This window comes from Pteronotus mesoamericanus, unplaced genomic scaffold, assembly GCF_021234165.1.
Source record: "Pteronotus mesoamericanus isolate MK-2021 breed Mesoamerican mustached bat unplaced genomic scaffold, CSHL_Meso_final contig_221, whole genome shotgun sequence".
NCBI lineage: Eukaryota > Metazoa > Chordata > Mammalia > Chiroptera > Mormoopidae > Pteronotus > Pteronotus mesoamericanus.
In genome coordinates, this window is record NW_026555092.1 from 17998754 (window position 1) to 18023406 (window position 24653).

Genomic DNA, 24653 nt, shown 5'->3' on the forward strand with positions numbered 1-24653 from the left:
ACAGCTTAACACTTAAAACATCTCTATTACTGGCCAACCTGCTGTCTGATGAGATAATTTATGTACAAGCATGTGAAAGAAGTGTGACATGCTCTGTGGATGAAAGGCTGTGTAATCCTTTGTGTCTGATTTCTAGCTGTGTGGGGGTAGGGGGTGTGGGTTAAGGGAGACCGCAGTACCAAACACACCTGTTTCCTGTTTCACATGGGCTTCCACCAGAGGCCTCAGCCTCCTCTGCCTGTCTCTTCTTCTTGTCAGCATATGGTAGGCCTTTTCTTCCTTCACAATACTTCTTTTCTTTTTAAATGAACCAGTCCTGTGTCTTTCCTTTTCATCTGAAATATAACAGATTCTTACCCTTGATTTCTATCTGCATGGTCAGCAAAACACAGTAGGTAAAAATCTAAGTTTATAAAGCAGATCAGTGGGAGGTGGAAGAGTTACTTATATTTCAAAAAGAACTTTAGAGTTCTAAACTTCATTATTCATCAGGTTGACATTAAAATATAAAAAAATAAGATTTTTTTCCTCCTCACTCATCCCATTATCTCCACAAAGTTTCATTTTGTTCTTTGCTTCCACTCTATCTACTCATGATATTTTTTTTGCCATTTGAGTTATAGAGTGTATTTTCAAATACCTCTTACGTTTATTTTTTAAATTTTTATTATTTTTAAAGATTTTATTTATTTTAGGGGGGGACGAGAGGGAGAAAGAGAGAGAGAAACATCAATGTGTGAGAGATACATTGATCGATTGCCTCATACACATCCCCCAACTGGGGAGCTGGCCCACAATCCAGGCACTTACTGTGACTGGGAATCGAACTGGCGACCTTTTTGTTAGCAGGCTGGCGCTCAATCCACTGAGCCAGAGCAGCCAGGGCTCAAGTCCCTATTAGGTTTATATATTACTCTTTTTAAAATTGCTGTGTAATAATTTTTAAGTGGGTTTAAACTATTTTGTTTTTAAGCATGAGTATTTGTTGAATGTGAGCCACTGTACTGGGTGCTGGAATGTAACAGTGACAATACAAATCTGCCCTCTCGTAGTCCTTTCCTCTGCTTGAGTGCAGGGAAGTGACACCATGCCTCCTCACAGGCTGTTGGGTTGTGATTGTTTATAGACAGACAGGTAACCTTTGAACAATGTCGGAGTGGGGCATTGATTCCCTTTCCCCACCCCCACTCTGTAAAGTCAAAAATCTACATATAACTTTTTTCTTAAAAGATTTATTTATTATTTATTTATTTTTAGAGAGGGGAAGAGAGGGAGAGAAACATCAACGCGTGGTTGCCTCTCTCACAGTAGGTTGCCCCCTACTGGAGACCTGGCCTGCAACTCAGGCATGTGTCTTGACTGGCAATAGAACCGGCGACGTTTTGGTTTGCAGGCTGGCACTCAATCCCCACCAGCCAGGGCTACATATAACTTTTGACTCCACCAAAATTTCACGATTAACAGCTTACTGTTGACCAGAAGCTTTACTGATAATATAAACAGTCTACTAACACATTTTGTATAGGTATTATATACTTTATTTTTAAAATAAACTAAGCTAGAGAAAAGGAAATGTTATTAAGATCATAAAGAAGAGAAAGTACATTTACAGAAAAATAATCCACGTGTAAGTGGACCTGCCCGGTTCAAACCTGTGTTCAAGGATCAACTGGAGGGATTTGTGGTTCTTGGACCTCACGTCTGTATGCCTGTTTTCTCCCTGGGTGGCCAGTCCACTTCTGATCTTAGTGGGATGTAACTTTAGTAGATTTCTCTTGAGACATTTGAAGGTACTGTGCTTCCTAAGGAAGATGGGTTTACATCTTCATGTACATTACCTTCCTTTGGCCAGGAGCTCATGGAAGGGATGTCGAGGGAGTTACTGTGTCTTGGGGCCTTGAAGGCCAAGATTATGTCACGTTCATTTGAAATGTCTTGCTGTTTCTGGAACGGGATTGTGGCTTGTGCTGTTCAAAATGCCTAGTGAATTTAGTTTCTTGTAAGTGGTTAACACTTTTTTTACTTTTGAAAGGTACTGTACCCCACGCTACAGTGAATTTGAAGAGCTGGAACGGAAATACTGGAAAAATCTTACTTTCAATCCTCCAATCTATGGTGCAGATGTGAATGGCACTCTCTACGAAAAGGTGAGACTCACTGGCAACCCTTTGCAGCATTTTTGTAACGTAATGCCATTTTTATCTGCCCGGTGCTTAGTAGGCCCCTAAAAGCTACTTGCTGAATAGGCGGATGAACAAAGGAATGATCTACCACCAGCTGATGTGCTTTGCTCACTTAATTGGGGGTATTTTTGCATGTGAGTGAATGTTACTTCTCCTACTCTACATGTGAATTGGGATAATGTGGTGTTCTTTGCAAGGGCTGTTAGAATAGTCTGTGGGTGGTAGCTGATGAGTTCTTGAAAGGGTGGGATCACAGTAAATGAATTGTTGGGGGAAAAGAAAAAAAAAAGAACTGTTGGGGGAGAGGCAGTGTGGTTTCTGCAGAAAATATCACTGACTAATCTAATGAAAGGGGGGTATATATTTAAGAAGAGAAACTTACTTAGATTTTCAGAACATGTAAATAAGGTTCTGTGGCAATAGCTATTTTAACAAATTGTACCGGCTTGGGATGAAAAAGGAAGGAATGTTTGGACCAGTTTTTTGGGTGATGAAAAAATCTGTTGGGCATTTCAGGGATTATCACTCAGATTAATTTTAATATTTTTGTAAATTATTGGAAGGGAGGAGTTTAAAAAGTGGATTCCAAGTTAGTTGATGACAGTTTTTTGGGTGGTGGGAAGTGAGCATAGAGACATAAATGACTACAAGGACCTGGGATGGGGAGGTACAAACAGAACATAAAGTCCATAATGTGCTGTAGGGGGTGGGCTCCTACCGACCATTACAGCTCAGAAAAAGGATTTGGGTGACATAGTTGCCTTTTTACTGAAAACACTGCTCAGTGGAAATGAGGACTACAAAAGTCACAAATTGGTATAGTTAATTCTCATGTTTTGTGCTTTTTTTAAAGATTTTATTTTTTTATTTTTAGAGAGAGGGAAAGGGAGGGAGAAAGAGAGGGAGAGAAACATCAGTTGATTGCCTCTGTATGCTCCGTGACCGGGGACTGAACCGGCAACTCAAGCATGTGCCCTGACTGAGAATCGAACCTCTGACCTTTCGCGTTGTAGGAAGACACCCAGCCAACTGAGCCACACCATTCAGAGCCCATATTTTATATTTTTTATGGTTTAAGAGTTTTTTCCTATTTTTCATGTTTCTTTACATTCAGTTCAAACACTTCTTCCTGGGGTTTAGATCAGGTAGTTGTCACTTCTCTATTCATCTTTCATATCCTAGTGTTCACCGAGTGTTATTTGCCCATCAGATGTATAGTGGCATCATTTCTGGTTGTGGCCGTGAAAACTGGGTGGGAGATGCCATGGTCTTCATGTCCATGCTGTTTGGACGTTATTCCATATCTTTGTTAGCTCACCTGTGACCTATTCCATGATTTGTAGGTTCAGAGCCTCAGTTTATATTCATTATAACTTACCCTGGACTTTCATTTCTTCTGCAGCATGTTGATGAATGGAATATTGGCCGGCTGAAAACAATCCTGGACTTGGTGGAAAAGGAGAGTGGGATCACCATTGAGGGTGTGAACACCCCGTACCTGTACTTTGGCATGTGGAAGACATCCTTTGCTTGGCACACTGAAGACATGGACCTGTACAGCATCAATTACCTGCACTTCGGAGAACCAAAGTCCTGGTAAAGTCAGCCCGCAGTTGGCACTGGTGCCTCTCAGGATGGAGCAGGGCATCTCAGTTTTCATGTGCCTAGGAAACGCCTCCAGATCTTGTTAAAATGCAGACTCTGGTTCTGTAGGCTTGGGGTAGGATTGGCATTTTACATTTTAAACAGACTCTGAAGTCATGAGATGCTGTTGGAGCTTGGGTGCTCAGACTGCCTTTTGAGTAGCTGGCTTTAGAGGGCAGAGCACTTAATACCATTGTATGAAAGCATTAAATTGGCAAAGTGACTGAGAGCCACAGAGGCTATTCCAGGCTATCCCACTGCTTTCTAATTTCTTTTTCTGAGCAGGCCTGAGGCATTTCTTAAAGGCAGACTTCCAAGACTGGAGTCACTCCTTCAGCTGATAGAAAGCCTCCTTGTCCTCATGGAAAAAATATTTGGTGAGCAGCAGTGTGTGCTTAACACGAGGGGATGCAAGGCTACTCGGCACATGCTTCCTGCCCTCCAGGATGTTCTCAGCCTAGTTGGGGAGACAAAGATTTGTTCTCTCTTCTCTCCCTGTGCTGATCCATCACTCAGTCTCAGCATTTGTTGAAGGTGCTACATTCAACAGCAGTTAATACAGATGAGGTATCTCCCCTCACACAGAAGATGAAAAGTGTGAGAGGAGCTCTGCTGGGAAACCCAGTGGGTGCTGTAGGTCCACATGGAAAGGGTACATGAGGGGTGGGGATTAGAAAGGGTGGCCTTGGAAGAGGTGACAATTAAGCTGAGACCACACAAATGCTCAAAACAGAATTGAGTGGGATGATGGTGGGCTCAGGGGAGGGAACGCTGAGGGAAGTGTGTCTTACATGGAAGATATGTGCAAGGATCCTAAGCTGAGAGAGAGCATGTTGTCTTTAGTGAACTAGAGGAAGTGCGTAGTTGTTTGGGTGCCATGTACAAGGATAGAGGTGAGTGAGGCGGCCAGAGGGAACAGCATGGGCCAGGTCATGGGGAAGTCATGGAAACGGGATCCATCTTCATTTCCTTTTCCAGCACCTTAAGCCACATTCCTTCCCAGGGTTTTGCTTTCCCCTTTCAAATACTTTGCAGTTTCCAGTCTTCGGGCAAAATTACTTTTGAGCCTGTGATTGCCTCCTAACTACTATCCCATTACCTTCCTTAGTTGGCTTGACTTCTAGTTGGCTTGTGTCTTCATTGCATTTATTCCAAAGTTCGCTGACATTGGATTTCTGTTCTCATGTAGAGAGCAAGTTTCCTGTTATTACATGCGCTCTCTAGGTCATCTGAAGTGGGACTTCCAGAGGTTTCTGTGCAAGGTTGCCCAATCCTTTAGGGGACAGACATTTCCTCAACTCCTCATTTGTTTTGTTTCATAGTGAAGCTATTTGGGATGAGAAGTTTTTGTTGTGGAATAATCTTTAGACTTGATTATAAAGATTAAAACAGACCTAACTATGAGCCTAAGATTATAAAGTTTAGCAGTTTTGCAAAACTTTTGAATGGTCTTACGTGGTCTTTTGGTTTTCTTTTTATGAAGCGCAGTATCTGTGGTGTCTAGATAACCCAGGTGGAGGAGTAGTTACGGGGTAATTAGTAAAACTGGAGATGCATGGAAAGCGGGTCCAGCAGTAGATGTGGGGCGAGGTCTCTTAAGTGTCCCATCCATTTTACCCTTGTTTTCCATTCTTTCCTTACCCTATCCCACAGGCCTTTCAGGCCCTGCCAGGAGCACTCTAATTCCATCCTTCTTCCATTTCACTTAATTAATAACATTATAAAGGAGAGCAACATTGAGTGCATACCTAAATCCTGGCTTATGGTAAATATTCAGCGCATGTTTTATTAATGGATGAATATAAAAGAAATAAATTCACTCATGTTTCTATGTGGGCTTCCCACTCTCAAACCGTCTAATATTTCATTTCTCCAGATTCTTTTCTCATTTTTGTAGTTGGGAAGTTGAAAATCTGATATTTGAGCTCTTTTGAGAGTGAGTACGAGCCCCTTAGCTCCTGAACTGTCCTCTGCTCAGCGTGCAACACTTTCATGTGATTGCAGGTACTCTGTTCCGCCCGAGCACGGGAAGCGACTGGAGCGCCTTGCCAAAGGTACTGTGTCTCCTCCATAACTGGGTCAGACCCTCCTGTTAGCTCTGTGGTCAGATTCTCATGTGTCCTTTCTCGGCCTGCAGATGGGGGTGAGCCAGACTGCCAGGTTGGTTATCCTACCTGAGCAACTATAGTCAGAGCCTTTTCCCACTTTATCCTGAGAAGGGACTTAGTAATTCCTTCTTAGACTGTCTTTGCCTCAGTTTTATCAAGCATAGATTTGACCAGAGATAGTATACCAGTCATAGTGGGTTTGATTCTTCTGCCAGAAACCCAGATTTAGTCAAAATTGAATTATCTTATGCTTTGATTCTTTTAAGTGAACTTTGATAGATTTATTCCTCTAGAGGGCCCATTTCAAGAGAGCTCAGGCAGTCTGTTCTGTAGTAGATGTGTTACTAACAAAAGACTGAGGATACAGGTGAATGGAGAAAGGTGCTAAATAGTTTCAGAGCTCTTTATAAGAAAGGAGGTTGATTGGGTCCTCTCCGTTCCTCAAACAGAATTTGATTACCCATATAACATCCTACCTGGGAGAGCCCAGAGGCTCATTGTAGAATCTTAGAATTGGTCTGAAGCTAGAAGGGGGATTCATGGAGATCACATTGGTGGTTTATCCTTCTTACTGTCCAGATGAGATGCACATGTGTAAAATAAAATGATGATAGGGTTACAGAGGTAGTGTGGAGCAATATTAACGTGTGCCTATTTTCCATTAAACAGGCTTTTTTCCAGGAAGTGCTCAAAGCTGTGAGGCCTTTCTCCGCCATAAGATGACCTTGATTTCCCCCTTAATGCTGAAGAAATATGGTATTCCTTTCGACAAGGTGAGCTGATTGTACATATAGAGGTCCTCAGTCTCACACAAAAACCACCCTTTCTGGTCTGTGTTTCATTCTAGTTCATTACTCTGCCAGGTGCAGGCCAAAGCTAACTTGTACAACAGCACTTTGATCTCAGGGAACTAAAGGTGGGGGCTACTGTACCTTCCTGCTGGTACCAGAGGAGAGTCACATCCGCCTGAACAGGGCTCCTTCGGAAGGTGGTTATCATAGTCACGGCAATTGCTATGCTAGGGCTTTGCATTTTATAGAAGACACCAAGACCCCAGTGATTTTATATTTTATGACTGACCCTTGGCCATTGAGTTAAGTTGAGGCAGAGTGGGAGCCAGAGTTCCAGTTCTGTCGGCTTCTGTGGTTTGATGCAGCTGCTTCAAGTCTGCTCTTATTCAGGTGACTCAGGAAGCCGGAGAGTTCATGATCACTTTCCCTTACGGTTACCATGCTGGCTTTAACCATGGCTTCAACTGTGCGGAGTCGACCAATTTTGCCACCCGCCGGTGGATTGAGTATGGCAAACAAGCAGTGCTCGTAAGTTTGTTGGCTTCTCTGTCCTACCATGCCTCAGGATGTCTGGTTCTTGTTAGGTGATCTGGCAGGTGATTAGAACTTTTCTTTGAACTTTTGGAATTCAGAAACCAAGTGGCTGGGGGAATGTGCAGAAGCGCCCAATGTTTTGTGTTCATTGAAAATTTGTTCAGATTTAGAATGTACAAAGTGAGGTTTTCATGCTTAAGTCCATTGGGCATTAAAACCGCACCCACAAACACTGATATTTCTTGCTGTAGCCACTCTGGGATTTCTTTGTTGAGAAATTCTTAGGGGTTTACTTTTACTGGTGGGAAGCAGCAGGGCTGGACCTTTGATCAGGAGTAGACTTGCTTGTATGGTCCTGGCTTGGATAGATATTAAGGGAAGGTGGCTGTTGACCCTCCTGGGTCTGAGTGCACAGCTTCATCTCTAATGGTTCCCCACACATCCTGTTAGTGCATTCTCCGCCCTTTTTCCCTGCTTCCCTCCATATCTGAAGGCTCTGCAAGGACAATACGCCTTCAGCCTGGGAACCCGAAGAGTTTGGCTTTAAACTGTCTTGTACATTTTTCCACCAAAAGGGAGATGGCTCTGGGGGTCAGGTGGAAGCAGTTCAAGTGTGCTCACCTGGAGCCCTTCTGGTTCCCTGTGACAGTGCTCCTGTAGGAAGGATATGGTGAAAATCTCCATGGATGTGTTTGTGAGGAAGTTCCAGCCAGAAAGGTACAAACTCTGGAAAGCTGGGAAGGACAGCACAGTTATTGACCATACTCTGCCCACGCCAGAAGCCGCCGAGTTTCTTAAGGAGAGCGAACTGCCCCCAAGAGCAACAAATGAGGAGGAGTGCCCTGAGGACATGGAAGGGGTTGAGGATGGAGAGGAGGGCGACCTGAAGAGAAGGTAACCTGGCAGCCCTTGGGGTCCAGCTGTTTGAGAAAGGGATGCCGGGGCAGCTCCCCGTAACCTGCTGAGAGGCTGTTTCTAAGTGGGGTGTATGAGTCACAGCTGAGGGAATTTTCTTCTTGGTAAAGGCTCCAGAATCCTCAGAGTGAGGGCATTCAGACCCTCCTTGTGGCCGTTCCCCAGGAATGATCGCACCGGTTGGTGAGCCTGTGGTCTGCCTAGAGTAAGGGGCACCCACACCAGGGCACAGCTCCCTCAGAGCAAGAAAAGTCTCATTTTCTCGTCATCGTATGAGAGCTTTTTAAAAATTTATTTATTTTTCATCCTCACCCAAGGACATTTTTTTATTGCTTTTAGAGCAAGAGGAAGGTGGGGGCGGGGAGAGAAAGAAAGAGAAAGAAACATTGATTGGTTGTCCTCTCATATGCACCCCTACCAGGGTCAAACCTGTGACCTCGGTATGTGCCCTGACTGGGAATTGAACCAGTGACCTTTTGGCCTGTTGGATGATGCTCCAACCAGCTGAGCCACACTGGCCAGGGCTATGAGAGCTCTTTAATAACAAAGAAGAATGTGGTGCTGACTTCGGCAGCACATATACTAAAATTGGAATGATGATACGCAAATTAGCATGGTCCCTGTGCAAGGGTGACATGCAAATTTGTGAAGCATTCCAGAATTTAAAAAAAAAAAAAAAGGAGAATGTGGTGGCGGGAATGAGACTCACAAGAGCAAAGAAACGGTGTATTGACATTGGCCAGCCTCATCAGGGTCTGTCCTCGAAGGACCATTTATCCGGGGTCATGTAGGGAAGAAAGGAGAGACATTTTGGGGGTGCCAGCTTTATGCCAGGTGCTTCCTTAGGTCATCTGGTCCTCAAGTCTGAAGTGGGTGGTGATACCCCTATTTTCCACTTAATGGAACAGGCTCAGAGGTGAAGTCCCTTGTCTCAGGTCTCACAAATTAGGGGCAGCACAGACCTGTGAAGTAGGCATGACAGGCTCTGGCTGCTCACTTTCAGGTTGTGTGTGGATATGTTCGTGTAAGCGGATGAGTATCTTAAAAAGCTTCCTCTCCTCCTTGCAGCCTAGCCAAGCACCGTATAGGCACAAAGAGACACCGAGTTTGTCTTGAAATACCACAGGAGGTCAGTCAGAGTGAGCTCTTCCCCAAGGAGGAGCTGAGCTCCGGGCAGTACGACATGGCTGAGTGCCAGGCTGCCCTTGCTCCCGTGAGGCCCACCCATAGCTCCGTGCGGCAAGTCGAGGATGGTCTTACCTTCCCAGGTCAGTTGATGACGGTGTTTTTTATCCCTCAGCCCTAACTGTGTTCTGTTCTGTGTCCGATGCGATCTTCAGTGCAGGGTCACAAATAAGAAAAAGGGGAGAGACAGGTCTGAGGGCGAGGGGCGCTTCGGTGAGGAGCACAGGGGAGCTTTGCCTGGTGCGGGGCCAGGGGAGTACCGAAGGCTTTGGTGAAGTGGCAGTGAACCGACTCTTACGAGAACAGTAGTAATTTTGCAGGCAGGCGGAGTCGGGGACATAGGAAGGGGATCCCTGAGAGGACTGGCAGCAGCGAAGGCGTGGAGATGTGAAAGGACGCGAGTTATTTGGGGAGCCGGTAGTGACTTCCTGTAATTTCAGTATGTGAGCAGAAGGATAGGAGGCAGGTGTGTTTTCAGGAGACAGGGCTAGAGAAATAGAAATGCGATGATGTAGGGACTGCCTGCCATCTTAGGTTTGTGCACCCAGAGGCTTGGGAAGCCATTTGTATTTCAGGAGCGGGTGAGGTGTGTGGTCACAGTGTTCTCTACAGCAGTCACTTGGACGGTTGTTGAGGGTAGATTTGTTGGGGAGGGGCTTTTATCAGTCCCCAGTTGGGCTTGAAGAATCTCTGTATTGATGATACCTTGTCAGTACCTCAGCTAAGAGCCAGACAGCACTGGACTGGGACCCTGGGGCTGGGCTGCCTCCTGTTCAGATTTTCTAGCCTAGGGGTGGGTGCTGGGTCTCTCCCAAGCTCAGACTTTCCTTTCCTGTAGGAGACTCTGGGAAACTTGCAGCTGTCACTTACTGTGTGTCTGCAGTGTGCCTGGCTATGTTCCATCTTACACGCAGAAGACAAAACAGGAGTCCCAGGGAGGATAAGCAGTGAGGCCCTCATCACACAGTGACCCTGCATGTGGTAGAGTCAGAATTCGAGGCCGGGCTTCACTCGCTGCTCACGTTCTTTGTGCTTGACCACTCTGCCTTTCACGGAGTTCAGACGTGTGGGAGAAAGTCAGCTCTGTCCAATGTGTATCTGTGTTTCAGATTATTCTGACTCCACTGAAGTCAAATTTGAAGAGCTTAAAAACGTCAAACTAGAAGAGGAGGATGAAGAGGAGGAGGAGGAGGAGGAACAAGAAGCGGCTGCCTTGGATCTTTCTGTGAATCCTGCCTCTATAGGGGGGCGCCTTGTCTTCTCGGGTTCCAAAAAGAAATCATCTTCTAGCCTGGGCTCCAGCTCATCCCGGGATTCTGTTTCTTCCGATTCAGAAACCAGTGAGCCTCTGTCCTGCCAAACCCAAGGGCAAACGGGAGTTCTCACTGTGCACAGCTATGCCAAAGGGGATGGCAGGGTCGCTGGGGGAGAGCCGTGCACAAGGAAGAAGGGGAGCGCCACCAAGAGTATCAGCGAGCGGGAGCTAGCGGAGGTACGGGCTGCCTGGAATGGAAAGGGGTCCTGCGGCGTGGGGGTGCTGCGGTGTGCGAGCGGGCAGGAGAGACCCTTTGGGTGGACCTCCCACCTGCCACTATGTTGAGCTGAAGGCCAGGTGGCATTGGCTCACTACCAGAAAGGAGTTCCTTTCTCTTATTTCTGTGTGACTGTTCCAAAGGATGGCCTTGCAGACTCTGAGACAGTGGCAGATCAGTTGGATGTGTCCTCTGACCCTCCCTGCCTCAGAGGCCCGAGGGTTAGAGTGACAGCAGTTGCAACCCAGGTATTTGAGCGTTGGGGATGAGATGGCCTTCCCTACTCTAAAACTCAAGGGTTTTTTCCTTACAAAGTATGTCTGCCCTGTGACTCCCATTAGAAATCAACCTCCGCTTCTCCCCTGCCCGGACCCCCCATATGATTCTTCATCTCCCAGAATTACAGTGTGATAAGGAGTGTCCTTTGGAGACCAGGGTGAATTCCCAAAGCTGTAAATGTGAGCATGTTTATTCAGGCTTCCTCCTAGAAAACTGTCGCCAAAAGCTGTTTTCTGTTGGTTTTGGTGGATCTGAGTGCGATAGAGCAGAGCTTTGTTGGATGCAGCTGGACTCCCACCTACCCAAGTGACCTGCCCTTCCTCCCCAGCCTCATAGCTTACGTGGGTCAAGTCGCGGCCTTGGATGGGGGTGGGTGGACAATAGAAGTCACTGAAGAAGGTCTCTTTTATTTCCCATCCCCTTATCTTACTTTTGAGAAATTTATCTTTTAAAAGTTGTTATGAAATATTTCTAAAGTATATTCACCTGAGATACCATCACAAGCCCCCTATGTATGTATACTCACTGTGTCCCTTGTGTTTAGTATCCATGTAATTTTCTTGTCTCTGAATCTCAGGGTTCAGTGTCTGTTGGCTTCCTTTTCCCAGATGCCCCTCGCTCCCTCTCACAGTGGATGCCGCCCATGAGCTGGTGCCCGCCGCTGTGTCTCCTCCTCATTGCTTCTGATTGCTGCGCGCGCTCGCTCGCTCTCTCTCTCTCTCTCTCTCTCTCTCTCTGGCATCTCCCACAAGAGAGGGCTTTTCAGCTTGAAAACTGGAATCCCTGACACTCCCCGTTGCCCCATCCGAGCCGTTCTTCCTTCACAAGCTCTGTGCTCTCTTGTGCATCCCGCTGTCACACGACAGGTCATGCTGTGCCTCTCTTGCCATGTCATCTTGACTTTCTTGCCTCTAGTTGCCACAAGAGCAGCTAACAATAGCAGGGACTTACTATATGTTAAAAATTTCATATGCATTATTTAGGCTATATATTACTGCTTAATTGATACGACACATAAGAAGCTCAGAGCGTCACTTTATACCAGTTTAAAACGATTGAAGAAAGTCGATTTTAATCTGTGGCCAAATGGCCCTGCTGCTCATTCACTCTCAATGAGACAGGTTATCTATCTAGTCACAGGCAGTCCTGGAGGACACAGGTCCCTCTCACTGCCGCAGTGTTTCCCACTCATCTTCCATGTATTGTGGATGCCGCAGACCAGAATGTACTCCTGCCAAAGACAGATCCCAGCTAAGTGAGGCTCGCTAACATCCCAGGGCCAGGGAGAAAAGCCAGGAATCCCTGCGTGGGGAAATCGCTGGAGGAGATCGCATGCTTCTCTCATTCAACCCCTGCTCAAGAACCATTGAGTGCCTTTCTGGCTCCTTCCCTCCTCCTCCCCCTCCCTCCCCTCCATCCCCCTCCCTCCCCCTCCCGCCCCCTCCCTCCCCCTCCCTCCCCCTCCCCCTCTCCCTTCTCCCCTCCTCTCCCCTCCCCCTCCCCAAGATTTTATTTCATTGATTTTAGAGAGAGGGGAAAGGTGGGAGAAAGAGAGGGAGAGAAACATTGATCAGTTGCCTCTAACAAGGGGACCTGGCAAATAACCCAGACATGTTCCCTGACTGAGAATCGAACTGGCGACCTTTTGGTCTGGAGGCTAGTTCTCATTCCGCTGAAACACACCAGTCAGGGCTCCCTTTTATTTCTGTACTGATGTCTTAGCTGTTGTGTGCTGGTGATACCCTTCTTCACTCCACACCAACCATCTCTTCCTCTGCCCCACTTCATATGGTGGCATCTTTGAGCTACCATATTTTGCGTGTATAATGCACTTCCATGTATTATGCCAACCCATGATTTTGGCCCAAACTTTCAGGAAAAATACCTTTCATTTTAATTTTTTAATTCAATTATCTATTTATATTTCAAATCAAAACCAATTACCGTATTTCAGGGTATTAACTTGCATACAGATATCGCTATTGCTTTCTAGAGTTACACTTTTGACGCATGAGCATAAAAGAATTAAAAACATTTATATAGATAGGGAATTAGTACTACCCATGTATAGTGTGCATCCTTATTTTTCCCTCAAAAATTTGGGCAGAAAAGTGCACATTATACATGGCAAGATATGGTACTTCAAATTCTCTAAAAATACCTTGGCTGCCTACCTCTTTGCTTCACGCTGTCATGCATACTCGGAGCTAGGACAGTGCCTTCAAGGAGCTTACAGGCTAGATGACTGGACAGATGTGAGCAGATAATCCTGGTACTTGGTGATCCACACTGTGGCACAAGTGGAAGAGTTAACAGCTCACCCTGGGGTTGGGCTGAGGCGTTCAGGGAAACTGCAGAGAAGGAAGCATTTGAGCTAGGTCTGAGGGTGGTAGGAATATGCCGGGTGGGAGAGGGGAGTGTTCTACGTGGGGTGGCAGCTCATGCCAAGGTCAGAGCAGGGCGGGGGGTGGGCAGGGGTCGTGTACAGTGGCTCCGTTTGCCTCAGGCGTGTGTGACTGGGGAGGCCCCAGGAGGTGTTGGTAGAGTGTGAGTCAGGACCCAGATCGCGGAGGCTCTGCTTTGTGAAGCAGTTTGAGTTTAGAGTTGTGGTCGGGAGCAGTGGGAGGTTCCCAGCCATGTAGTTTTGGAGATTGAAGATAAGATACATTTTTGAAAAGCACAAAGATGTATACAGAATAGTACAGCGAACCCACAGATTCTCATCACCTAGAACTGACAGTTTTCGATATCTTGCCACATTTGCTTAATCTGTCCTTTTTTTATTTGTTGAAGTATTTTAAAGCAAATGAGGTATCATGTCATTTTTCCCCCCTACTTTAGTGTGTATCTCCAAAAAGTATGGGTATTTTCTTGATCACTATGCCATTATTGCTCCTAACAAAATTATAAAAATTCTTTAGCATCATCTAATACCCACCCCATAATCAATTTTTCCCAATTGTCTAAAAATTTATGGTGGGTTTGAATCAAGGTTTAATCTAGTCTGACACTTTATTATGTCTCTTAAATCTACCTTAATCCAGGACAGTATTTCCTCCTTTTTTCCCCCCACCATTGACTTACTCAAGAAACCATGTCAGTTCTTTAGATTGTCCAGTGAAGGGTTTTTTAAGCTCTTTACTGATGTTTTGGAAGCAGTATAAAGGTTTTTTGAAGGGAGGAAGAAGGCAAAATTAGAAACAGCAGAGGTTCTCTTGAAGGTGGGAATATGGGCGATTTTTACTTCCTACATTTATAAATTGTTTGAATTTTTTTTGTGATTGAAATGTTATTTTTAAAATCAAATATTTCTACTTCAGGAAAGGAGAAAATAAGATTTGCAATAGGGAAACCCATCTGGAACTTGTTCCTTAGAGTGAAAGCAGGGACCTGAGCTGTAGGGTGGGGATAGGGATGGGGAGTAGGAAGTGGACTTGAGCTGCTCAGAAGGTAAGAAAGAGCCCTGGCTGGTGTGACCCAGTGGATTGAGCACTGGCCTGTGAACTAAAGGGTCTCCGGTTCGATGCCCAGTGTAGGGCACACGCCTGGGTTGCAGGCCAGGTCCCCAGTAGGGGGCAGGCAAGAGGTAACCACACATTGATGTTTCTCTCCCTCTCTTTCCTTCTCTAAAAATAAACAAATGAAATCTTTTTTTTTATTATTTTTTAAAGATTTTATTTATTTATTTTTAGAGAAAGGAAGGGAGAAAGAGAAGGAGAGAAACATTGATGTGTGGTTGCCTCTTGTGTGCCCCCCAACTGGGGACCCAGCCCGCAACCCAGGCATGTGCCCTGGCTGGGAATCGAACCAGCATCTCTTTGGTTTGCAGGCCGGCGCTCAGTCTTCTGAGCCACACCAGCCAGGGCTGAAATCTTTTTTAAACAAAAGAAGAAGAAAGTAAGAGCGAGCATAGGACAACGCAGGATCGGGGTGGGGCTGGGAGCTGGCTGTGGACTGAGTATGAGGGCCGTGTAGAGATTGAGTTGGGATCTTGGCTTGAGTTATTGGATGGATGGGGGTGCATCAGTGGTAGATAGAGGTTACTAGAAAAGTGAAGGGGTGTATTGGTATGCCTCAGGAGGTGAGTTCAGTCGGGGGCGTGTTGAGTATGGTCTACTTTTGTGAAATAAAGCTGTGGAGACGTGTATATACAGATCTGAAGCTCAGGAGGTCATTAGCTTTGGGAGTCACCAGGTGGTTCTCAGTGGGCATGGAAGAACTCATGTGTGAAGCATGAGGAACAATTTTCACAGTGTGGGTGGAGGTAGAGGGCCCAGGAAGGAGAAGGAGAATGAGAAGGGCAGCTAGAGGTTCTGGAGAATGAGGTGAGGTAGCTAGGAGTGTGTCCAGAGCCAGGGGAGGAGAGAGATTGAAGACAGTGGAAGCTGTGGCCAAGCTCGTCTCTGGTTAAGGGGAGGAGCTGGAGCAGGCTCAGGTCACAGGTAATGAGGGTCAGGGGAGAGACTGGATCCTGGAGGTCTGAGCAGCGGGGAGGGAGTGGGGTCTCCAGCACAGGTGGAGACAGGAGGGATGGCTGAGGTTGGGTTCATTTGTTTTTAATTGTGATGCAACATACAGTCTGTCACTTTAACCACGTTTTAATGTATACAGTGGCTTTAACCACATTCATGTTGTTGTGCAGCTGTCACCAGGCTGCAGATGGCGTTGATATGGGAGGAGGCAGGGAGTTGTCTCCATGGTCGGGGTGAGGGGCCCCCTGAACCCTCAGGTACCTACCTCTGCTCATTGGAGCCCAGCCCTTTGCTAAAGCAACCACTTGCAGAAACCTTGCATTGCTTCCTGTCTAGTCCCCTTTTTCCTCCTTTGAATCCCTGTAATACTTGGCTTCTTTTTTATGATGCTCTGTTTTGGCCTCAGCACAATTATCATAGGTTGGTGAGGAAGATAAGCTTCTAGGAGCCAGGCCCTGTGCCACATTCAGCCTTGCTTCTTGAGCTGCCACCAGTTGGTCCCCAGGGCTTAGCCCATGAGCCTTCCATAAGCCTGGAAGGAATAGAAATTTAGCTTTAGCGAGAAGCTGACTTCAGGATTAATTGATAAGGTAGAATGGGGGACTGACAGTCAAGTGGGGGGCAGAAGCTGAACTACTTCACCTGTCCCTGGAGAGGTCTAACAGCATTGTATCTATATTTAAACAGCTGGATTTCTAAGAGCACCCTTGTGCATGCCCCCCCTCCACTTTAACCATCCCCCAAGGTATAATTTGGGCCTCTTGGTATTCAGTTTATGTGCCTCTGTCTTACGTAAAGGGCCCTGGTAAAAGTGCCTTGGTTCACTGACTGCTGATAAACACCAAAGCCTTAGAGTTTTCATTTAAGTGCACACTGAGCCACAGCAATGTGTTGGCTGCAAAAGTTCTTGCTAGTTTAAGTTGCTTTGAAACAAGAGAATTCCCAAAACAAGGAGAGAACAACTGGTTCTTCTGTACAGAACAGCCCCATCAGGAACATTGACTTTGACCCTGGGTGCTGTTAGAGGAGGCACAGAGAACTGGGGCGCTTGAGCTCCAGCTGCCGTGCTCTCTCCCACTCCATCCGCTCAGAGAGCCCTGTGGGGAAGCACTCATTACCCCCTTTACTGGTGGGCTGCTGCTTGCCTGAGCTCACACAGCCCGCTGGTTGGACTGGGGTTCTGCTGTGTACTGAGGGAAGTTAGAAACCGGAGCGCATTGCAGGGACAGGCAGCACTGGGAGGAGTGGCCTGGATGGCCTTCAGCAGGAGGGACATTCAGCCAGAAGATTGAGAAAATGTGGGAAGATCTTGAAATACTTGACTAGCCCTGACTCTTTAGACAGAGGCAGCGTGATAGGAGTGGAAAGGGCTTTAGACTCACGCACCCTCTGGCTGGCCCATAAGCTCCTTGAGGTTAGGGGTGACGTTTCACCTGTCTCTGCATTGCCACATCACCAAGCATGTGTGCTGGCTGGGTAGGAGGCACTCTCAGTACACAGATGGGGACAGAGGCATCTTTCTCTTTTCCCAAAGCTGCACTCTGGGGTTCTTGATCTTGACCCCCCTCGCCCAGCCCCCCCCCCCCCCCGCCTATTTACTTCAGTATTTGGACCTCTAAAGTGATCTGTCTTCACCTACCCCATATTTATTTTCTCTTCCTGCTTCTTAACCACAAACTTAAAGTCTTAAAACAACACAGATTTATTATCTTCTAGTTGTTCAGTTCAGAAGCCTGAAGTGGGTCTCACTGTGCCAAAGTCAAGCTGTCCGCAGGGTCCTTCCTGGGGGCACTGGGCGGAGAGCCGCGTCCTTGCCTTTTCCAGCTCCTGCAGGCAGTCCCCTTTCCCTGGCCTGTCGCCCTCATCCATGCTCAAAGGCGGCAACTTCCAGCCAAGTCTCCAAGTCACTTTGACACCGACTCTTCCATTGTTAGCCCGGTTTAGGCCAGCCAGGATGATCCAGGATTATCTCACTTTTTTCAGTCATCTAATTAGCAACTTTAACAATCCTTTGTCATGTTAACATTCACGGGGATTAGGCCTGGCCGTCCTTGGGGGGCCATTCTGTTTACCACAGGTCCTAATTTCTCTCACAAGCTTCTTTCTGCCTATAAAACCATACTCACATAGCCCCTACCCTGAAATATAATCGGAGGAAATTTCCTTCTCAAGCCATGATCTCATTCCTTCCCTAGATCTTTTCAAAAATAGCCTCTATGATGTATTTACTCCTTAGTTCCTTACTGTGTCTGCTGGAACTTACCTCAGAAAAAGTCCTGACAAGTGCACTTCCTGCTCAGCAATTCTGTATCCTTTGTCCCTGTGGATTTTCCCTCCTGGAAGCCCTCCCCTCCTTGCTTTGTTGTTTTTCTCTTACCAATCTTCTTCCAAATCTCCCTTCTTTTCCCTTTCATCCTCCTGTTCTGGAAGACGTGGTCTCCAGTCATCTTATCTTCCATTGATAATCTTATCCACTCCCATGATTCTAATTCTGAACCTAACTCTGAGTAGACCCAGATCTATAGCTCTTCCTCTGAGCTTTTCTCTGAGCCCCCTGTTCTGAATTTCTTACTAAGCTTCTGGGCCAAATGAGGGACCCACAGATACAGGCTTGTGTGAGCCATGTTGAACTTGGCTTGTTACTGCTCCCCCTTCATCTACATGAGTTCTCTTAATCTCTCCATTGGTGACTCAGGCTAGGAATCTCCACTACCTCTGGTTCCTTTCTTCTCATTCTTTTACCTCCTAGTTTCTGCCACTTCCTAGGTTTAGGCCTGTCATCTAGGTGGTCTTGAAAGTGGGAATGCAAGAACATTATTGAGGTGCAGGAATAAAATAATGGAACTTAAAAATTCTTTTACAGTCTATTTTTGTTTTAAAATGTGCATAAGTACCTTAGTATGTAATTCATTAGTAAGTATATATATGTTGGGGTATATGTCCCTAAGTTTTTTATTTTTATGATAACACTATCAAATTCGGTGAGTATCGGTTTTCCCTTTTGTTTTAGCCAAAGAACCATTTGTTTAAGTGAAATCTTAAATCATTTAAAAAATGTAAATCAAAGCAGGGCTGTTCTGATAGAATTAGAGGCAGAGTCCAGAGTCCTGCCTATTGACTCTGTCCACTGAGCCACAGCAGTCAGAGAATGGCCTATTCTCTCTAATGGGGGCTCTTGAGGGGCTTTTTGACGTATGTATATTTGGAAACCACTGGCACTAATCAGTTTGGTTCAGATCTGGTTAAAAGTCTGTGATCACCTGAGTCTTCATGGACATGAGTAGTAAGAGTAAGAGATCCCCAGCGTCCTCATTCATTTAGCACATTCCTGCACACCGAGTCACATCACTCACTCCTGTAAGCAGGCATCGCATCCCAGTAGATTCCTGGGCAGGTCTTTGTACTCAGTTGTCTCTGTAAGTATTTGTCAGATGAAGGGGCAAACGGACACTGAAACTTGTTGGTTAAATTTATGTTTGGAAGAGCAGCAAGCTGTGTTCTTTCGGGATGTGGCCTGCTCAGAATTTGGTTTTTCTTGACCTTCCAAGTGTGGTTCTTCAGTCCTGGGGTTCTGTGAAGTGGCCCGGGGCGTGTGTAGGCCTGGTGCACTGTGAGGTGGCACTGCAGTGCTGTCTCCTCTCCCTCTGCAGCACTCGAAGGCATTGGTGTTCCTCGCAGTTGCAAAGTGGGCCTTTTCCAGGCCATTTCCTTGCTTAATGGATTTTGACTAACCCCATGTATCTCCTAATGTCAGCATAACAAAGCTGGTTTTTTTTTAACTTTTAAAAATATTATTTATTGATTTTTAGAGAGAGGAAAGGATAGAGAGTGAGGAAGAGAAACTTTGCTTTGTTGTTCCACTTATTTATACATTCATTGGTTAATTCCTGTGTGTGCCCTGACCAGGGATCAAACCTGCAACCTTGGCATATCAGGACGATACTCTAACCAACTAAGCCTTTTTTAAATATGTGGATTTAAAAGAAAGTCTTGCCCTGGCTGGTGTGATTCAGTGGATTGAGCACCAGCCTGTGAACCAAAGGGTCGCCAGTTTGATTCCCAGTCAGGGCACATGCCTGGGTTGCGGGCCCAGGCCTCCAGTTGGGGGCATATGAGAGGCAACCACACATTGATGTTTCTCTTCCCCTCTTTCTAAAAATAAATAAATAAAATCTTTAAAAAGAGAAAACCTCTTATCTGGTATTATTAACTCAATCCTGTACCTCTTAAACCTCATTACATTTGCTCTGACATTATGTCAATACAGGATTAAATCAACCCTTCCCTTTGCAGTGAGGCCAGAGTTTTAGATGTGCTCTCAGTCCTGGCTGATGTTCTCCCCTGGGGGAGAGGAATGAATGGTGTTAGCTAGAGCTGAGGTCTCGGCAGTGCATAAGGAGAAGTTGGCCCATTTTACTTTTAATGGGTCGGCTGCTCCTCACCCCTTTGAATGTCCTCTAGCCTTTCAATCTTAGATGACCCAGCTGCCTGGCACTTTGTAGCAGGTACTGCTGGCCTTCTAGTCCAAGGAGAGGGGCCCCTGGGTTTCTCCAGGGCTCTCAGTCGTAGTCTCAGGACAGTGAACTTAGGGGTGGGCGCATGACTCACCTTTAAAGCCAGAGTAGGTTCCTTTTTGGTACATTTGTTTCAGGCTGTTTTAAGAGAAGGCCAGAACCCACACATACTAGGCACAGATATTGCCCTAACGTGTTTACATAATCCTAGTTTAGACTAGTTTACATCAAGACACTGTCATTCTGTTTTTCTAAGGCAGGTGGTTTCTGTTTTTGGTTTTCATTTCATGTGTGTATGTGTGTGTGTGTTTCTCTGTGCCTGTGTGTGTGTGTGTGTGTGTGTGTGTGTCTCTGTGCCTGTGTGTGTGTGTGTGTGTGTGTGTGTGTGTGTGTGTGTTTCTCTGTGCCTGCTCTTTCCTTTGGTTTTCATTGTAAGACTAACTTCTGCTGTGTCCCCAAGTGGAGGCAAGACCAATGTGATTTCTTCTTAACGGTTTGCCCAGGTTGCGGATGAATATGGGTTTTCCCTGGAGGAAAATAAGAAGTCTAAGGGCCGGCGTCAGCCCTTAAGCAAGCTCCCCCGCCACCACCCGCTAGTGTTGCAGGATTGCGTCAGTGATGACGGTAAGTGTCTTCTGTCTTTGGGGAGAGCAGCTCACAGAAACAGGACACCAGGAGGCCAAGCCTCAGGGCTGAGGGTGGGCCTTTGGCTTAGCTCTTCCTCCAGATACTCCATAGGGAGGACAGGATTTCATTTGATACCTAATTTATTATCAGATTTCATTATATGTTGAGTGTCTTAGAATATACCTAATACGGGATAATTGCATACAGGTTCTTCCTTTTCTTCTCCTGGGAGGTACAAAGCTGATTTTTCAGGGTAGCTGATTCTGTCACCGAGGCCAAGCGGTGTGCTGAATGTGTGGCTACAAAGATAGCTAAGGTATGTCTGTCCCCTCAGGAAGGGCAAAGTGACAAGAAAACAGATCTAAAGAAAGGAGATCCTAATCCAGGCACAGGGAAAGCGTGAGTAATCCTGAAGAAGAGAAACAGGAAGCAATGTATTCAGAGGAGGACTCAGCTCAGTGTGGCTGGAATTAGAATTCCAGGCCTCTGAGTAATGGGTGTGGTAGGAGGAGAGAGGTGGTTGTGAGGCTACTGAGTGAGGACTTTTCCACGTCTGTATACAGAAGACTTTGAAGCAGTTTTAAGCAGAAGAATGATAAGGTCAAATTTACAGGAGAAAGATTGCTCCTAGCAATTGCCTCTTACGAGTGGCTTTGAGAGGGGCAGATGGAGCAGGTGGGTTTTGTCATGGTGTCCTGTGAGATTTGAGGGTCTCAATAGGATGGTGGAGGTGTAGGGGTGGGGGGAAGGGGTGTAGTGAAAATCGTGGGAAGGTAGTTGTCTGGGTTTGGCGGTTGGGTGTGGAGCTGTGAGGGTGTTAGGGAAGGGAGAGGCGTGCGTGGGGTGCCTCACTGGTTTCTAGCTGTGATTGGGTTTTGGAACCCTCTGTTCAGTGCCTGGGGGATGTGGACTTGGGGTGGGTGGAGGTGGTCTTTGGTAACTTTATTAGAGTAAATGAGGCCACTCGGGGAGAGGGGCAGAGGGCAGTGAGCAGAGGCTGGGGTCAGGAGGACATATCAGGAAGAGGAGCCTGTGAAGGAGACAGGGGAGTAGCAGGGATGTGGAGAACCCAGAAGTGTGTTGAGGGAGCTCATCAGCACAGTGTGCTCTCCTGTGCTGCCTGGGACCCAGAGATGCAGTAATACTAATGCTGATGAGCCTCTCAGTGACCAGGTCCCCTGTTACTCTTGACTGATGCCAGCATCTTTCCTACTCTGTCCTGTCCTTCCTGGTGCCATTGGCTGGTGGGAAAGTCCAGAGCCTCATCAGCCTCTGTTCCACAGGCCTGACACGTCCTTTCTGATCTGATGTCAATGCCCATCCTCACTGTTTTCCTTGGTAGAAGGATCTAGATAAATTGGGTGGAGAAAGTGTCTTGATATCATATAGTCAGAAATAGGCCACGAAGGGGTAGGGACTAGACAAAGAACACGTATGAATGACCCATGGACACGGACAACAGAGTGGGAATTGACTGTGGGAGTGGGGGGTGGGGGTGGGATGGGTGGGAGGGATAAAGGGGGAAAAAATTGAGACAACTGTAATAGAATAAACATGATTTAAAAATTAAATAAAAAAAAAAAATAGGCCTGACCTTGGGCCAGAGTCTTAGGAAGCCCTTTGGTCTTCTCCAGCCCAGGTTCTCTGGGTAGCAGCAGCCTAGCTTCATGGTTTCCCCCCCAAAAGTTGCAGAAAAGCGGAAAAGTTACGAAGAGGACAACAAATACCCTGTAAAAGTGATCACTGTAAACATTTTGATGTGTTAATCTTACTGACTTTTCTGGTCCAATATAGAATTATGTCCATGTGTGTCTATTCACAGTAATATAATTGAGATAATGATATACAGCCCCCCAACTTTTATGATAAAAAATTTCAAATGTGGAAAAGTTGAGAGAATAAAAACACTGTGCTCGTCGCCTTGTATTCAACAGCTGTTAGCATTTTGCTGTAATTGGTTTGCCTCCATTTGCATTGTTTGCGTACTGCACACACACCATTTGAAAGCAAGTTGTAGTCATAAGTCATTCCACTTAAAATACACTGATAGGCATCTCCTAAGGAGGATTATCTCCTATATAAACACTACTGTTATCACAGCTATGAAAATCAGCAGTTATTTCATCGTATCCTCCAGTCTTTAGTCCACGTTCATTTTTCCCTGCGTATCCCCAAAATAGGTTTTATAGCTTTTCTTTAAACCAGTGCAGACCAAACTAGGGTCACACATTTGGAAGTTTTTTTTGAGTCTTGCTTTTTTTAAACTCTTTTAGCGTAGTGTGCCCTTCCTCCCACTTGCATTTTTTTTTGATTGAGGTATAACATAGACAGTGAAATGCACACATCTCAACTAATACAGCTCAATGAAGTTTTATATACGTAAACTGAAAACTTTTGACTCCTGCAATTTTCACATAGTATAGTGAACATTTCTTCTCATATTCACAAATGGAGTGATTTTTGGCCACTTAAGGGTTTTGTAAACAGAACAGATGTAAGTGCATTAATTTTTCTCCTAATTGTGAGGCCGTCTGTTTCTTTGGTCCTATCTTGGTCACTTTTATTTTGGCCAGGATGTAGGAAGTATCTGTGCCTTAGGTTGGCACCATGGTTCCTGGCTAGGCCCGATGATGAGGCTCGTAGGGGTCAATTTTAATTGTTTGCATTGGCCTCACTACTCTGTGGTACCCTTCACTGAGGTCACACTCATGGCAGCTGCCAGATCCCTTTAAAATCAACATGACTTTAAAGGCAGATGGAATAACTATATTTAGATCTGGAACTGCCAGAAATGAACAAATAGACGGGCACCTAGGCAAGTGTATACCAGAATGTTGGGCTGCTGTGCATGAATCTCCAGAGACTCTTAGAAAGCACTCCTGTCTTGGAAAACAGGTCACTGCAGGGCTCTAGCTGGGGATCGCTGAGGCCCACACATGGCTGGGTGTAGTGATCCCATGAGGTGCCTCAGGTGGGGCTGGCACAGAGCTGGGCTCTGCCAGGTGCCAAACTCTTGGACCTTTCTATCTTGCCAAAGAGGAACATCCCAATTATAATTTCTCATACTATCCTCACTTGGGGGACCATCTGGAGGAACACTTCGGGCATCGGTTTATTTTGATATTTGCTGCTGCTTCTGTGCATGTTTGCCCTCATTCACCATAATGTTAGCGTTATGGGGTTTCCCTTACCTTCCTGACCTTGTTTCTGCTGGGAGCTAGTGGGCTATGCCCACTTTCTCTTGCTGATTTGGGGGAACTGGAAAGTGTGCACCTTTATCAATCCCATCTTGTTTTGTGAGCAGTTTTTTCTTTCTACTCAGCAGTGTGTTCCTTTCATACTGGAAGGTGTGCCCAGAGGGGATTTCCTTTTCCAGGCTGTACTGAGGCCTGAGGAAGTAGGTGCTCTGCTGTCTAGAGTTAAGGAAGAGATACAAATTTGTTATCTAGACCAGGGGTCTGTGAAGGACCAGACAGTAAATATTTTGGGTTTTGAAGGCCTTATGTCTCTGTTACATATTTCTTCAACCCTTTGAAAATGCAAAAACAATTCTGGGCTGAGTGGGCTGGATTTGATCTGTGTGCCAGCCCCTGGTTAAGATTCAAGGTGTTAACAACTGGTGGCTGGGACAGGGCTGCAATCCTGGACACACTGCCTTCCTCTGAGGCAGAGCCAGGAGGACTGGTGAGCCCTATCCAGACAAGGCAGATATCCCGCTCATCTTTCCAGAGGAAGCTAGAAAGTTCTGACTGAAGACAGTGATGTGAAAACTTCTGAGCCTAGAGCCTCGCCATTTCCCTGTTGGTCTTTTATCCTTGTTTCCCTTCAGTGCAACAAAAGAGAAAACTTAAAAGGTAAGGACTCAACAT

The 24653-nt window shown here is 46.1% G+C and overlaps 1 protein-coding gene and 1 non-coding gene across 4 annotated transcripts in view; both read left to right on the forward strand.

The window, feature by feature from the left end:
- The window catches only part of KDM4A (lysine demethylase 4A), a 41431-nt gene that overhangs the window by 4285 nt on the left and 12493 nt on the right, over positions 1-24653 (forward strand). For all 3 annotated transcript variants that reach the window (XM_054572096.1, XM_054572095.1, XM_054572094.1), the window contains exons 4-12: positions 2033-2147; positions 3586-3779; positions 5832-5881; positions 6605-6708; positions 7117-7254; positions 7910-8154; positions 9244-9443; positions 10470-10852; positions 20661-20781. In XM_054572096.1, the coding sequence (XP_054428071.1) occupies positions 2033-2147; positions 3586-3779; positions 5832-5881; positions 6605-6708; positions 7117-7254; positions 7910-8154; positions 9244-9443; positions 10470-10852; positions 20661-20781 (1550 nt within the window). The remainder of the gene's footprint in view (positions 1-2032; positions 2148-3585; positions 3780-5831; positions 5882-6604; positions 6709-7116; positions 7255-7909; positions 8155-9243; positions 9444-10469; positions 10853-20660; positions 20782-24653) is intronic.
- LOC129069529 (U6 spliceosomal RNA) lies at positions 8734-8840 on the forward strand. The gene has a single exon (XR_008529024.1). It is a non-coding gene; the product is annotated as a U6 spliceosomal RNA (small nuclear RNA).